General features: G+C 40.6%; 1 protein-coding gene across 2 annotated transcripts in view; it reads left to right on the top strand.

Moving 5' to 3' along the window:
- Positions 1-14,669, top strand: part of AFG2A (AAA ATPase AFG2A) — a 305,716-nt gene that overhangs the window by 99,120 nt on the left and 191,927 nt on the right. For both annotated transcript variants that reach the window (XM_074950826.1, XM_074950828.1), the window contains exon 14: positions 4,804-4,930. In XM_074950826.1, the coding sequence (XP_074806927.1) occupies positions 4,804-4,930 (127 nt within the window). The remainder of the gene's footprint in view (positions 1-4,803; positions 4,931-14,669) is intronic.

Below are 14,669 nucleotides of genomic sequence, written 5' to 3' on the forward strand. Positions count from 1 at the left end.
CCAAGCAGTCACTCTTAGAACTCTTTCTTTGGACATCTGTGCAAAGATGGCCAGATGCAACACCCATTGAAATCAGACTCCCACTGATTTTAATGGGAATTGGATCATGCTCCAGGAGCCGGGAGGAGGAAGGGAAACTGAGGTTAACCCCTTGTTTGTCGTGGTACCAGTAGTGCCAGTGCACCCTGTCACAGAATCCCATATGTTGAGCAGCATATATGCTGCTTTGGTTGTCAATCAGATAGCAATGGTTAATTTTAAGTCTTGCATGCAATATAAAATACACCTGTATTCTAGGAATCTCTCACTTCAGAATGCACATGGGAAATGGAGCTTTCACTCTTATTGAGGCCTAATCTGTCTCTTTTACACTAAATAGTGCCATAACTATATAAATAGTTTCACGTGGCATACTTCGGAATTCAGGGAATTTGTGTTATGAGTAAAGACATGCATACGCATGCTCTCTGAAATCAATGGGCTACCTGCACAGTTATTTACACTTCAGTAGGAGTAAGGGTGGTAGTTTCTGGCTGCAAGTGATTTAAAAAAACTAAGTGCTATGCTTTAAGAGATTATTGTAAATGTGTAGAAAGTGGTTTAAAGAGGATTTGACAAAAAAATTAATCCGTACACAGAAAGAATGACTTGCAAACTGATTGTAATGCTTAATACTTAGCTACTGCTTTATATTTTTCAGAGCACTGTACAAACATTAATCCTATTTCATATTTTTAAAAAGAACTGTGTAATTTTATTTTCACAACATTACAAAGGATTTAAAGTTCTCAGGCAGCAATGAAGTTGCCAGATTTCTCTTACCCCCTTTTTTATTTTGGAGGTCTGGGAATTTGTGGTGAGGGTAAGGCACGCGTACACTCTCTCAAACTCTTAATTTTGACTGCATTCATTCTCAGTCAGTTTGCTGACAGGAAATGAGTCTGTACCGGTACGTGCCTTTTGAGGACTATTTCTGTGTAGTTGTGATGATGAAATCAATGTGTGGAAGTCAGGTAGGGTGGCGAGGGGGGTGGGGGTGTCTTGGCTGGCTGTTGGTTGTGGAAATGTGTAAGTAGGATTGGAGGGCTAATCATAATTTGTTTTTCTGACTGCCGTATGTATCAAAAGTCCAGGCAGCCTTAATGAGCATTGCCTGCATTAATTTGAAACCCTTGCTGGGAAATCATGGGAAAATGGAAAAATGCATATTTGTATGTCACCCTTCAGATTAACAGTTTATGCAGCACTGGAGCTCCTCGGAGCACATGGTGGTGATGCAGTTCTGGAGCAGCTGGTGAAGAAATCTCTAGCGATAAATGTCTGCCTGTCTGCATTTTTATAGGATATCCTGTTAAGCCAAAAGAGTTTATTTACTGTAGAATACAGGCTAAATATGGTGCGCAATATGACAATCTAGTTTGAGTAAATACATGCAAATTCCAGGCAGTTGTCTGTGTATCAGGCATTTTATTTTCAGACATTTTATTAATTTTTTTTCAGCCACCTGTCTTTACTATAAAATATTTTTCCTCTGCCTGTAGCATATTTCCTATCTGATGCCAAATAATAGAAAAGGCCATATTTCTTCACTGGGATCTGCTATCTTGGGCTGTTGGTCTGGTACCAAATACCATTGACTTCAGTGGGGCTCTGCATGGATGTAGGAGTTCATACTGTTGGATTAATGTACAGTATTGGGGGAGGGAGGAGAGTATGTTCTTAAGCCTTATGTATACATAGCATGTAGCTTGGAATTTAACTTTGCTTTTCACTCTTTGAAAACATTTGGGGATTTTGCCATCAATGAGATTAATTTAGATGCTGTTCAGTTACTTTCCAAGTCCACCCTGTCCATGATTTTTATACTTGGGATAAACATTGTCTCCATACTGAAACTTGCAACATAGATGTTCGTATCAGGAGGGATTCAATGCCTCCCCCCGCCCTCAAATAAAAAATAAAAATAAACACGTATTCCTGCATTTCTTAAACCAAAAAAATTTGCCCCCTCTCCCGGTGACTTCTGGTTTCAGACTATTTTCATGTGCAATTTTGATTTAGACCCTGATCTTACAGAGGCTTTCATGCCTAATTGTTTGTCTCTGAGTAGTCCCACGGGTGAGATGTTAAGCCTATGTATAAGTCTTTTCAGGATACAAGTTTTAGAAAAGTTGACTCTAATTTATTTTAAAGATCTATTTCCTTTGAAAAGTATTTACTAACCTGCAAACAACTATAGTATTTTATCACATTCCGCTCCTTTTAAATTGATAGGGCTGTGACCTCTCGGTATGTTAGAAATGCACTCATTTCACTGGGGAATTGTTAACACTGCTGCAACACAACAAAAAAGCTGACTAAGAAACGAAGTCCCTTCTCTAATAATTTCTCAGCAATCCCCTTGGCTCACCCCATTATTGTGTTAGGCAACATTTATTTAACCAGGAAGCAGATGTCTTCCAGATTCTGAATATCAACAATAAGTTAAAAATCTGTTCTTTCCCCCTTGAAAATTATAGAAACAGCAATAGCAATAACTACTTTGTGAGTTATGATCTCTCTGACTCTAAAACATTTAGCAAGCACTGTTCTCAAATGTATATTGCATTAGCAGTGGTGGTGCATTAGTATGCAAGCAGTATAAGGTTGCAAAAATAAGGACAAGCAGAAATTAAAAGTTTTATTGTATCTTAAAATCTGGTATGATTTTTTTCATGTTAAATTACAACATGGCCGACAAATATTATTTCTGTGTGTGTGTGCGTGCGCGCACACTCTAGTTATTTTAAATAGTTGCAATGTTAAGGCTCCTTTAGCGATATAAGTGGTGCTGGGGACAAAAGAAATATTTACCAAAGAAAGGAGGATAAATTAAGCATCACTAGGAAGGTATTATAAATAATGGAGAATAACATTTGTTAAAATATATTGGAAAGTGTCCCTTTAAATACAGGGAGACAAAGTGGCACAAAGTTATGAAGAAATGTGAGTAGTCTGTAGGGAGCAATCCTGTTATGGCAAGGGGGCTGATCCTGGATGATTTACTGTGACTTTTACATCTTTGGTGGGCAAATCCTATTTGATAACAGTCTGAGTTTTACCCTGTGTAAGGAGCAGGCCTTAATTCGATGATTTAAATTTTGTTATTTGAGGTCAGTAAAATTTTAGTCTTAACACTATTTGGCTTTACTCCCCACCTTTTCCTCCCCCACCTGTTTTAAACTTCTCAACTCTACTTGCAGCAGTTGTTCAGCAGAGGGAGCTTTTGGAATAAGCTGTTGATTTGTCTTTGCCTTCAGGAGACCAGTATTTTGGCTTAGCCTCATAGAAAATCTCACCCATCTCAGAAATTAAGAGTTCAGAGTCTGGTCCCAAGCCTGTGAATTCATAGGCACAGCTTTGCTTCCATTCAGACGTATTAGGGTTTTTTAAAAACACATTTTAATAATAACTCAACCTTTATTCTGATTTTGTTTCAGATACTGTTATCGATGCTGACTTTTCCATTTCTTTTCTTTCAGAAAAGAACTGGCACTTGTTTAGTTTACCTTTTCTATACCTCATTGTATTATATTTTCATTATATGCAAAGATGATCTATTGGCTTTGATATTAAGCTTCTTCCGTGTGTGTATCTCTCTCACACACACTCTCACAAGACGTATGTATATATGGCCCTAATATTTCCTAGGTCTTACGTCTTAGTATTTTTTGATAAAACAATATGCCCCTAGTTCTTATAACGTTTTTGAAATAAAGTATATTTCATGCTGAATTATTAATTTTACCTATTATTAATGATGTCTTCAGACCAAAGCATAACATTTCAGAAAGGTTTTGTAAGTAGGATTTAAGTAACCATACAGTTTGTTCCTTTACTTTGAGTTATTCAACATCTCTCTTCTATGTACGTACATTTACTTGGGCAGAAGGCAGTTGGCTGATTGTACAGTGAGTTAACCCAAGTGTATTGTTGTTAGCTTAAAAAAATTAGAAGCTGTAATGAAAATACCAAATTACTTTTTTCTTAACATTTCTTTCACGTGTATTTAAGAGTTTTGCCATTGACTTTGTGTGACTCTAGTGTGACTGGAATCCCGTTCCCAAACTTCTTCAAAGGCATAAAATATTTTTTGTCTTTGTTTTGGGGTTTAATGTTTTGGGGATTTCAAATCTTGACACTTGTATCTTTCTTTCCCCCAACTTAACTTTTTCTTTTTCTGTTCTTTTCTATTCTGTTCTCCTGGAGAAACAGATGAATAAATTATAAAGGCAGGAAATGCGTTTATGAGTTAGCTGGCTAGCACTCAAATTGGTCTCATTTGATGGAGATTGAAGAAGTGAAAATATAGTGGAACACTGCAAAATGAATAAGTACTTGTACTTTGTACTGGATGGGGTGGCATAAGCAATCACCTGGGTAGTGGTAGGAACTGAGGTATTGTCTGTTAGGAAGCCTTTTGAATCCAACTATTCCCACCTTAGAAATATTAACACCAGACTATTTATATTGTGTGAAAACCTTGTCCAGTCTGCCATGTCAAGGTAGTAAGTGACAAGCCCAGATGTTTTTATGAATACGGAGAAATCTTTTGAAGGGCTAATTCTGGAATATACCCTTAACTAGTTTACATGATTTATGTTGTTTTTCCCCTCAGCTACTGAAGATGAAAGTGAAAAATCAGAAAGCTATTCTATAAAATTAAAAAGGTTTTTTTAATGGTTTTACAGAAGAGTAAACCCTTTCTCATTTGGTAATTATCTAGGAAGGGAAAAACTAATCTGTGGCATTTTTGTTAATCAGGTCTTCAGGTGCTGGGAACGTAGCAGACCGTGTCTTGGCTCAGCTGTTAACGGAAATGGATGGGATAGAACAGTTAAAGGACGTGACAATTTTGGCAGCTACAAACCGACCGGATATGATAGACAAGGTAAGAATAGTTGCATTGTGGTATGTTCTGGTCTCTTGTGAAAACCGGCTTCTGAAATAATTTGATTCTCTTTCAGTGGTTTCCCCTAATTCTCTAATCCATTTTCTGTTGAAGGGAAGATCTTTGAAAGACAAAGACAAAGGGGGAGGAAAGGGTTGTGTCTGCATTTCCTTTTTTTGTTACATGAGGCTTAGTGAAAATAAAAATGTTCTGCAACATCCTTAAGTATCAGTTTTCTGAAAAATTATTTTTCTTTTAAATCAAGCTCCCAGGACGTCTGTAATATTTCTGTAGAAGCACTTGTGTCTATTTTGCTTTCAGAGTGTGTGTTTGTTTATGAAAGTGTTTGCTGGACTGCTGCATTAGTTATTTCCTTTGAAAATATTTAGTAATCCGTGCTGCTAGTTCAGCCCATTTCCAGCCATAGCTGTTCCAGGTGTAAAACATTACAATTTCTTTTTAGATACCGAGTCGATTATATCTGGATAATAATTACAGCCCATTTTACATTTTGAGAAACTGAAATCTGTAGCTCACTGCAAAAAAACAAAACAAAACAAAACAACTCCACAACTCCCCCAAATCACTTTAAAACAGTCCACAGCCATGTTCTCTTGTCGGAGTAAAAAAGAATGGAGTGGACCAAGTTTGAACAACTTTCCTCTAAGAAGCATTTCTAAGTGGTGCTCCTTACTCAAGGAAGTCTTTCCTTGCTTGACTTTGCCTCCAAAAAACACAACCCTCTATCACTTGTGTGCAAGAGACGGTCCACTGATGGCTGTTATCATTAAGGCTTTTTTATATGCTTTGTGTGTTAGCCACTAGGGTAGAGCAGGTCAGGAATTTTCCCCTCAAATAAATTTCAGTTGAAAATGTCATTTCTAATTGAAACTATCTGTGGGAATTTTTTTGATTCTTGCCAAAAAAAATTAATTTTCTATTGAGAAAATGTACACTAAATATTTAATTTGGCATCAGGTCAACCTGAGTTGAAACATTCTGATTTGTCATATTGAAGAGAAACATTTCCTTTTGGGTCAGTTGGATGTTATTTTCTGTTCACCTGAACTGCCACAGTGCTTCCTGGAAGCTGAAGTTTGGGTGCCTCATGCCCCCATTTCCCTCTATGCGCCGGACTCACTGGCTGGACTCCCATTATGAACCATGGTCTCCCATCTGGTTGGACTGTCTATTCTGAAAAAAAAATCTAGTATTCAACTTTTTGTCCCGATTTGGGAAAATATCAAATTTTGAAATACTGGAATTTCCCTATGGATGGAAATCCCAGTCTTTGACCAGATATGCTACAGAACAGGTTCTCAACCAGGGGGCCAGTGTTAGACTCACTGGGGCCCAGGGCAGAAATCTGAAGCATGGAGCTGAAGCCCGGGGATCTAAGTCCTGCCACTGGGCACTAAAGCCAAAGCCTGAGCAACTTAGCTTCGTGGGGGATTGGGCTGTTTGCCCTTAACGCCGGCCCAGGCTTTTATAAGCAGAAAATCAGTTGTTGTGGCACAGGTGGCCCATGGAGTTTTTATAGCATGTTTGCGGAGGGGGGCTCAGAATGAAAAAGGTTGAGAACCCCTGCTCTAGAGCAACATAATCACACTTGAGCAAGACATTCCATTCAGAAGAGGGCAGTGCTACACAAACACGCTAACTACTAAACGACAGTAAGCAAAACTCATCCTCGAAATTAACCTTCTCCAGCAGCCGGCTATCAAACCCAACAGGCAGCTACCAACCTGTAATATTAATAGTTGCTCAGGACTTCTGTTACTAGCAATACTGCATTCTGCAGCAACAACTTCTGCTGCAAAAGCAGACTTCTGTCATGTAGACTGGAGGATTTTAAATTTCATCTGCTGGTTTTGTTCTAATCTCACAGTATGTAGTGCTGGTCCATGCATGGATCTGTTTGTACATCCACTTCTTTGGGAATAGTTTATTTTAGTTATCAGCTGCTGCAGAGCAGCAGAGGGAGGAGGAGATATACTGCTGAAGACAGGAACCAATGAAAGACGTAGATCTATTTAGAAATTAGCCAAAAGGTTGAAACTTTACTGAACTTAAACAAAATTTCACCTGTGGGTAATAAGGACGGAAAGTGACGAAGCCCTTTTATCGTCCCTGGCTTCCCTCAGTTTTGCCATTTCTGGCAAAGTGCAAAATAAATGGCTCCACTGAACACAATACTGTGTAAATACCCGTAGTAGAAACCCTGGAGCAGGGTTGTAGATATTCTGGTGGTTGAGAGGAAGAATTCTGTTCCCTTATATCTTCATGAAAGTCACATTTCCCATTTAGCTGAGATTGGAATTGGGTGACGAGGATTTCCCTCTTAGTGAGGGAAAAGGTTTTCAGATGAATATAATTTAAATGCAAGGGTTGCTGTTAACTATTAGCTTCTCTTCTTTTATCCTGTGTAATTTGGGCTGCTACGTCAGGAAGTTCTTGCTTTGACTTCAAAACACTAGTTAGTGTCTCACTACCACTTGCCCAGTGAAAATGCCTAGGAAGCTCTTGATTTTGCCAACAGACAACGAAGAGGGAACACATGCCCATTAAGTTATAGTTTGTTCTGAATAGAAAAGGTCTTTAACTGCCTTACAAAATTTAAAATCTATGAGAAATGGGTAAGACTAATTTTCTTACATTATTTTTTAAATACAAATTATGCTTCTCCAACTTCCTTTTATTGCTGATTTTTATAGAGCTGTATCATTGTTGTTTTATTTATCATTGAATTGGACAAAAGGAAAGACAAGGGAGAAGGAAAATAAAATCATTTTCAAAAGATTTAAAGTATTTTCTTCTAAGGAAAAGAAACTCTCTTTTAAAGGGCTATTTTATAGATGGGTGTAGATTAGAATCTTGCCATTCCAAACTGACTGCGGGAGGAGAGAGACCAAGTGCAGCTTAATGAAGTTTGAGAACCAGTGAGTCAGTGTCGTGGTGTTTGTACACTGGAGCTGGAAGGTGTAATTTCCAGCTCAAATGAACATGCCCGTGCTAGCTCTGATCAAGCTGGCGCTCTCAAAATAGCAGTGTAGCTGCAGCCGCACAGGCGGTGGGATGCGCTAGCTACCTCGAGTACAATCCTATCTGAAATCCTAGGCATGCTGGAGGCACAACTGTTAGCCATGCAGCCACAGTTACACTGCTATTTTTAGTGCACTAGATTGATCAGAGCACAGGTATCCCTACCCAAATTGGAAATTACTTCTCCAGCTCTAGTGTACACGTACCCACAGTGACACCATGCTTCCTACAAGCCAAGTAGGTTGCACCATTATGCTACTCTATCCCAGGAGTCACAGATGCTTGCAGTGGTTGCTCTTTCTCTTCTTTGGAAGGGAAAAGGGAGAGGGTGAACACTATAAGAACGTCACTATTCTGGGCTTCAGTAAACTAACAACTGGAAAATGTTGCAATGTGGATTTGTGGCTTACATTATGATTAGTCAGTTTCCATATATGCCTTTAAAAAACTTTTTAAAAATATGAATTAATGTAATGTTTTAAAATATTCATTAGTGTAATCACATATTTCCAATCAATATATGCCCTTCTCAAGCATTCATATGATGACTGCATGTTCACTTTAATGTGTGTTCCTTATATACTGTAAAAAGTCACAAGTACAATGCACATCTGTGTTCTTTGCTTTGGTGTTGCAGGGATTGAGGAATATAGTAAATGTTACTGGAGGTTCTATTCTTAGCTTTGTAAACAGAGTAAAGTTTGGAAGGTGTTTGTGATATGTCTAGATATATTAATTTACCAAAAGAGTAAACATAAATCCAGCATATTCCTGTTTATGTAGTTTCTTCTTTATCTATTAATATACAGTTTATGGTACTTTCCTATAATTTGAGACAAACTTTTGAGAATATAGAGAGCAAGTAAGTGGAAGATTATTTTTCCTCAGTCTGATGCAGGCTTTGCTGTCATTGTAAATATGGATATCAGGGCTCTCTTATTTACACATATTTTTAGCCATCCATTTAACTGTAAACTTGGTTGGTACTTCTGACATACATTTATTAATTATAATAATTTCTTGGACTATCACCGTGGTACCGAAGCACTATTGCCAATAACACAACCCCCACATTTAAGACTGTGTGAGACATTTTAACCAACTTCATTTCTCACATGATGCTAAGGTTGTTCTAGGTGGTTGCTACTTTCCTCAGAGAAAATGTCTTATTTTACGTACTTCTATTGTTCCCGTATTTTTTCCCGTCTAATAAAAATTGCTCTTCCTACATTCACACATGTGATGGGAACAAGATGTTCAGAGCATTTATTGAAGGTGCTGATGAAACAAAACACTGTTATGAGTAAATAATAATAAAATCCTTCCTGTTGTGCAACAGATAAGCTTAGTTTTCACCACCTGTGGTGTCTGGGGGAACAGCTGTGGGAATAGAACTGATGAGACAGACTTACAAGTATGGGAAATGATTTTAATTCATGCTGACTTCTAGGCTCAGGGAATAATTTTTGGGACCTAAAACATTTTAGGATCTTGTATACTCTTATTCAACCTAAAATTAAATGTTTTAAACAGACTTGTAATTGAGTGTGCACATTCTTTCCAAAGTGCTCTCTACCAAATTTCCTTGGAAGGTAACCTATGTGTTTTTCCTCCTTGGTATTCGCTAATCTAAACCAACTTGCTTCTTTCAGAGTAGCAGCCGTGTTAGTCTGTATTCGCAAAAAGAAAAGGAGTACTTGTGGCACCTTAGAGACTAACCAATTTATTTGAGCATAAGCTTTCGTGAGCTACAGCTCACTTCATCGGATGCAACCGATGCTTCTGTGTCACAGAGTCTCAGCATACCCAGGGTTTTAGTGTAGATCTTAACTCTTAGGTGAGAAGGGTGGATTGCTATCATTGTTACATGCCCCATGCAAATATCTTCTTCCTCTTGAGCAGTATTTCAATTTCCATTAGCAAGGGGACGCTGAAGCAAGACACTGTTTGATCCCAAGGGAGTTCAGTGAGTGTTTCAGCACAGGAAGTGAGATGTGTGTAGCTGAGAAATCAAATAGTTTTACCTCCTGCTGGGTCAAATTTGAATGTCAGACACATTAGATGTGATGTAAAACACAAGGTGTTGAATGAAGTGATGGTCTGTGGTCTGGGATGGCACCCTGGGGCTTTTAACAGCCTTCCTCCCCCTTATCAGGGAGTGCAGAAAAGTTGCATCCTCAAGTGTGTCATTTGCATAAGAATGACAGGATGTGATGGGACAAATGAAGATGAATGAGATGACGTGATGTCAGCATAGCCTATTGTTTTTAGATTGATGATGGTCTGGATTTCATCAGTGTTGAGAAGCTGGGAATGGGCGATGAGGGATGAATCACGTGGTGATTACCTGTTCTGTTCATTCCTTCTGGGGCACCTGGCATCGGCCTCTGTCGGAAGACAAGATACTGGGCTAGGTGGACCTGTGGTCTGACCCAGTATGGCCATTCTTCTGTTCTTTTGCTTCAGAGCAGTATAAAACCAAAATTGTAGTGATGCACAAATAATGCAATGAATGCCAAAGAACTAGGAGTTTATACATGCTTTTTAAAAAACTGTGAATAGCCTGGAAGAATATGGGTTCAAATCTAAGATGTCTTGCATGCTGCTCATGAGTATGCTCTAAATATGCCAGTACAGAGGAACATTTTTCTCCTTTTTGTATTTTTACTTAGCCCTAAAAACTTTTTACCGAAAACACTGGGACCAAATTATTCTTTGGAGAAGCTTTACCACCCAGGGTTGAATTTAGCTCATTTAGTTAAAAAACATGTGGACGCAACCCACTGTTCTGATCATGTGAACAAAATAAAACTGCAGCATGTGTTGTCCTCAGAAACTGCCAACAGTGAGGAAATGGAATGAAACTCTTTCCCCACAATCCTGTTTGATCTTGCGTGGTTTTGGAGGGTCCCTTTTGGTCAGAGGGTTCATACAGTGGTTTACAAAGTTAGTCTGACCCTCAAAATGTTGATCACTCAGTAGCTATGGGACAGCTCTAATTCAAAGTGGTTTATTTTGATGAAAATAAAAAATATATTTTATGGCGGTTTGGCAGAATCAGCAAAGAAATTCTAATTTCTGGCCTGCAGCAAAAGAAAATAATCTTTCCTCTTTAGAAACTTCAAAGTTCTGCCTTTCTTGAGGCTTATGGAAGAAATTCAAATATTTAGGTTTGCAGTTTTACGAGTTAAAGGAAATAAAGAATCTTGCATATTTATTAGTTATTGTCTGGAAATGTATCTGTTATTAAAGCAGGTGATACTGTAAGCATGTTTACCAGTCAGGTTTGCTGGCATAAATTACAGTTCCTATCACAGTATGCTCATTTATTTGTGTATTTGCCTATTTGATGACTTTAGGGCCTGCCTTGTACTCTTCATCTTGATCACACACACATGTCTTGTTTATGTAATAGCTTCAACATGATAGGATTACAGTTGCCCTGGGTACAAAGAAAAGCTGAGCTGGGCTTTGTACTTTGTGTATTCTACACCTGGCATCCCCTGATTTGATGGGGATGGGATCATAAAGGAGAACTTTAGCTTTCATTTAAAATAAAAGTAAATCTTCTAGTCCTGTTCTTTACAGAGAGAGCCTTGAAAACGTAATATAAACCGACTGCTAAGGTTGAAACGAGGAAGAAGTTATACTTGACTTCTGTAGGATTCTGGGGGAATCTAAAGGTTCTGCCTAATGATGCCGTTACACACAGGGTTGGATTAAAGGTAGACACTATAGTCTAGTGCTCAAGGTCGCAACGCTTACAGTGATGTGACTCCATCAGAATGTAAACTTAATTTTGTTTTCTAAAGATAAGTTTCTAGTCTTCATGATCATGATGAAAACCTTGAGAACATGAACCAAGTGTAACTGATGCAGCGAGGCCTACTGTGAGCCTGAAATCTGAAATTTCACAGTATTTTAACTGTAGGGGTCCTGACACAAAAAGGAGTTGGGGGGGGGTCGCAAGGTTACTCTGGGGGGGGGATGTGCAGTACTGCTACGCTTACTTCTGCACCGCTGTTGGTGGTGGTGCAGCTTTCAGAGCTGGGCGGCCAGAGAGTGGTGGTTGCTGGCCAGGAGCCCAGCTCTGAAGGCAGAGCTGCCACCAGCAGCAGTGCAGAAGTGTCAGGGTTCCCTCCCAACTCTGAACTCTAGGGTACAGATGTGGGGACCCGCATGAAAGACCCCCGAAGCTTAATTCTACCAGCTTAGGTTACAAACTTCCCCAGGCAAAAATTCTTCCTTGTCCTTGGACGGTATTGCTGCCACCACCAAGTGAGTTAGACAAAGATTCAGCAAAAGGACCACTTGGAGTTCCTGTTTCCCTAAAATATCCCCCCAAGCCCCTTCACCCCCTTTCCTGGGGAGGCTTGAGAATAATATACCAACCAAATAGATAAACAAGGTGAGCACAGACCAGACCCTTGGGTTTTTAGGACACTAAAAACCAATCAGATTCTTAAAAACAGAACTTTATTATGAAGAAAAAAGTAAAAGAAGCACCTCTGTAAAATCAGGATGGAAGGTAATTTTACAGGGTAATAAGATTTAAAATGCAGAGGATTCCCCTCTAGGCAAAACTTCAAAGTTACAAAAAAACAGGAATAAACCTCCCTCTTAGCATAGGGAAAATTCACAAGCTAAAACAAAAGATAATCTAACACATTTCCTTGCTTTACTTACAATTTTTGTAATCTAGATGCTTATTTCAGGTAGGGTTTTAGGATATGGTTTTTCCTGCCCTGGTCCCTCTCTGTCCCAGAGAGAACAACAAAAGACCACACAAACAAAAACCTCCCCCCACAGATTTGAAAGGATCCTCTTCCCTTATTGGTCCTTTTGGTCAGGTGCCAACCAGGTTATTTGAGCTTCTTAACCCCTTACAGGTAAAGGAGGGATTTTATGCTACCCTGAGCTGTATGTTTATGACAAGAAGTAAGGAGGGCAGGGTGTGGTGCTGCCACCCTTACTTGTGTGCTGCTGCCGCCAGAGCTGGGCTGTCAGTCAGTGGCTGCCAGTCTCCAGCCCCCACCGGTGAAGTCAGCAGCACACAAGGAAGGGTGGCCTGGTATCCTATTGCCACCCTTCTGTGCGGCTGCTGGTGGGGCGCTGTCTTCAGAGCTGGGCACCTGGCCAGCAGCCGCCGCTTTCCGGCCCCCCAGCTTGGAAGGCAGCGCAGAAGTACGGATGACAATAATATGACCCCCCCTAAAATAACCTTGTGATTCCACCCCTGCAAATCCCTTTTGGATCAGGACCCCCAATTTGAGAAACTCTGGCCTCCCCCATGAAATCTGTATAGTATAGGGTAAAAGCACAGAAAAGACCAAATTTCACGGGGGGAGACCAGATTTCATAGTCTGATTTCATGCGTTTTTCATGGCCGTGAATTTGGTAGGGCCCTATATATAACAGTAATAAGACCTACTGCTTGGGAGTCCCTCAATACCATTCATGCAGAGAATTCTGTGTGAAGAGAAGGAGGTAGATGCAGCCTGATCAGACCCCCATTAAAGCAGATAAACTCTGGCTACTGAGATAAGAATTGCAGGCATGGTTCCCCCCGGCTGTTACTCCCGCCCTCTCTTGGATAAGAGGGAATTCCTGTTGCTGCCCTTGTTACTCCTGTATGGCTGTTGGTGTGTGGGGAGGGTCCCTACTGCTGCTCCTGGAAGCCAGCAGTCTGACGTAGTGATCAGAGACACAGCCTGACCTCAGGGTCAGGAAGTAGGAATCAATCCAAGGGTCACAGTCAGGGGTCTGAGCTGGAGCCAAAGGTGAGAGCCAGAGTCAGAAGCTGGGTCAGGGGAGCAGGGCTGAGGTGGGCTAGAACAGGACAGGAGCAGACTGCAGCAGGATGGGAACAATGCTGGGAACAAGGGAGGCACAGGAGTGATCGCAGCTGTGGGTGTAAGCAATGAACAGTCAACAACCTGATGCTAAGCCTAAATGTAAACCTGTTGGCTCCTTTCAGCTGTTTGGGCCAGGTGGCCAATCAGGCAATTCTGCTGCAGCCCAGTTGGGCTAATTAACGTGCCTGAGGGCTGAACTGGTAAGGCCCAGGCTCAACTAAGGGAGCTCAAGCCAATGGTTGTTGAAACTGAGAAGAGTATGGAAGCTGCTGTTGCGAGGCAGGCCATTCGTGCGGTTTGAAGCAGGACGGTCCTACTTTTGTGCAGTTTGTGTCCTGTCCAGTACAGGTATAAAACTGTACGTGGTCTTGTCTGGTATGCATGAGAATGCCATGCTGAAGAGTGTGCTATTCTGCCCCCGCTGGTATGACCTCACGCACTGTGCTTGTGATGTCACGCTGGCGGGGGTGGGACTGTGTGCTCTTCAAAACGGCATTCTTTGTGGACCATGGCCTTGCATGCACACTGCGTGTGAAGTCATGCCAGCAGGGGTTGGGTGTCATGCTCTTCTAAATGGCATTTTCCATGTGGCGTGACCTTGCATGCACGCCGGGAGCGTTGGTGTCATGCAGGTAGGGGTAGGCTCATGCCATTGCCAGAAGTACCAGAATGTCTGGTATTCTGGGTGCGCATCAGTGTTGCCCTTGCCTCTCTGAGAGGGAAATGGACCTCCTGCCACTGTCACAGGGTCCATATTTTGTGGTGTGCTTAGGGCCCTGGATTGCCTAAATGTGGCCATTCCTGCACACAGTTTTTTTAAATTGTAAAATGAGTCCATGAAG

Source organism: Natator depressus, chromosome 4, assembly GCF_965152275.1.
Source record: "Natator depressus isolate rNatDep1 chromosome 4, rNatDep2.hap1, whole genome shotgun sequence".
NCBI classification, from domain to species: domain Eukaryota; kingdom Metazoa; phylum Chordata; order Testudines; family Cheloniidae; genus Natator; species Natator depressus.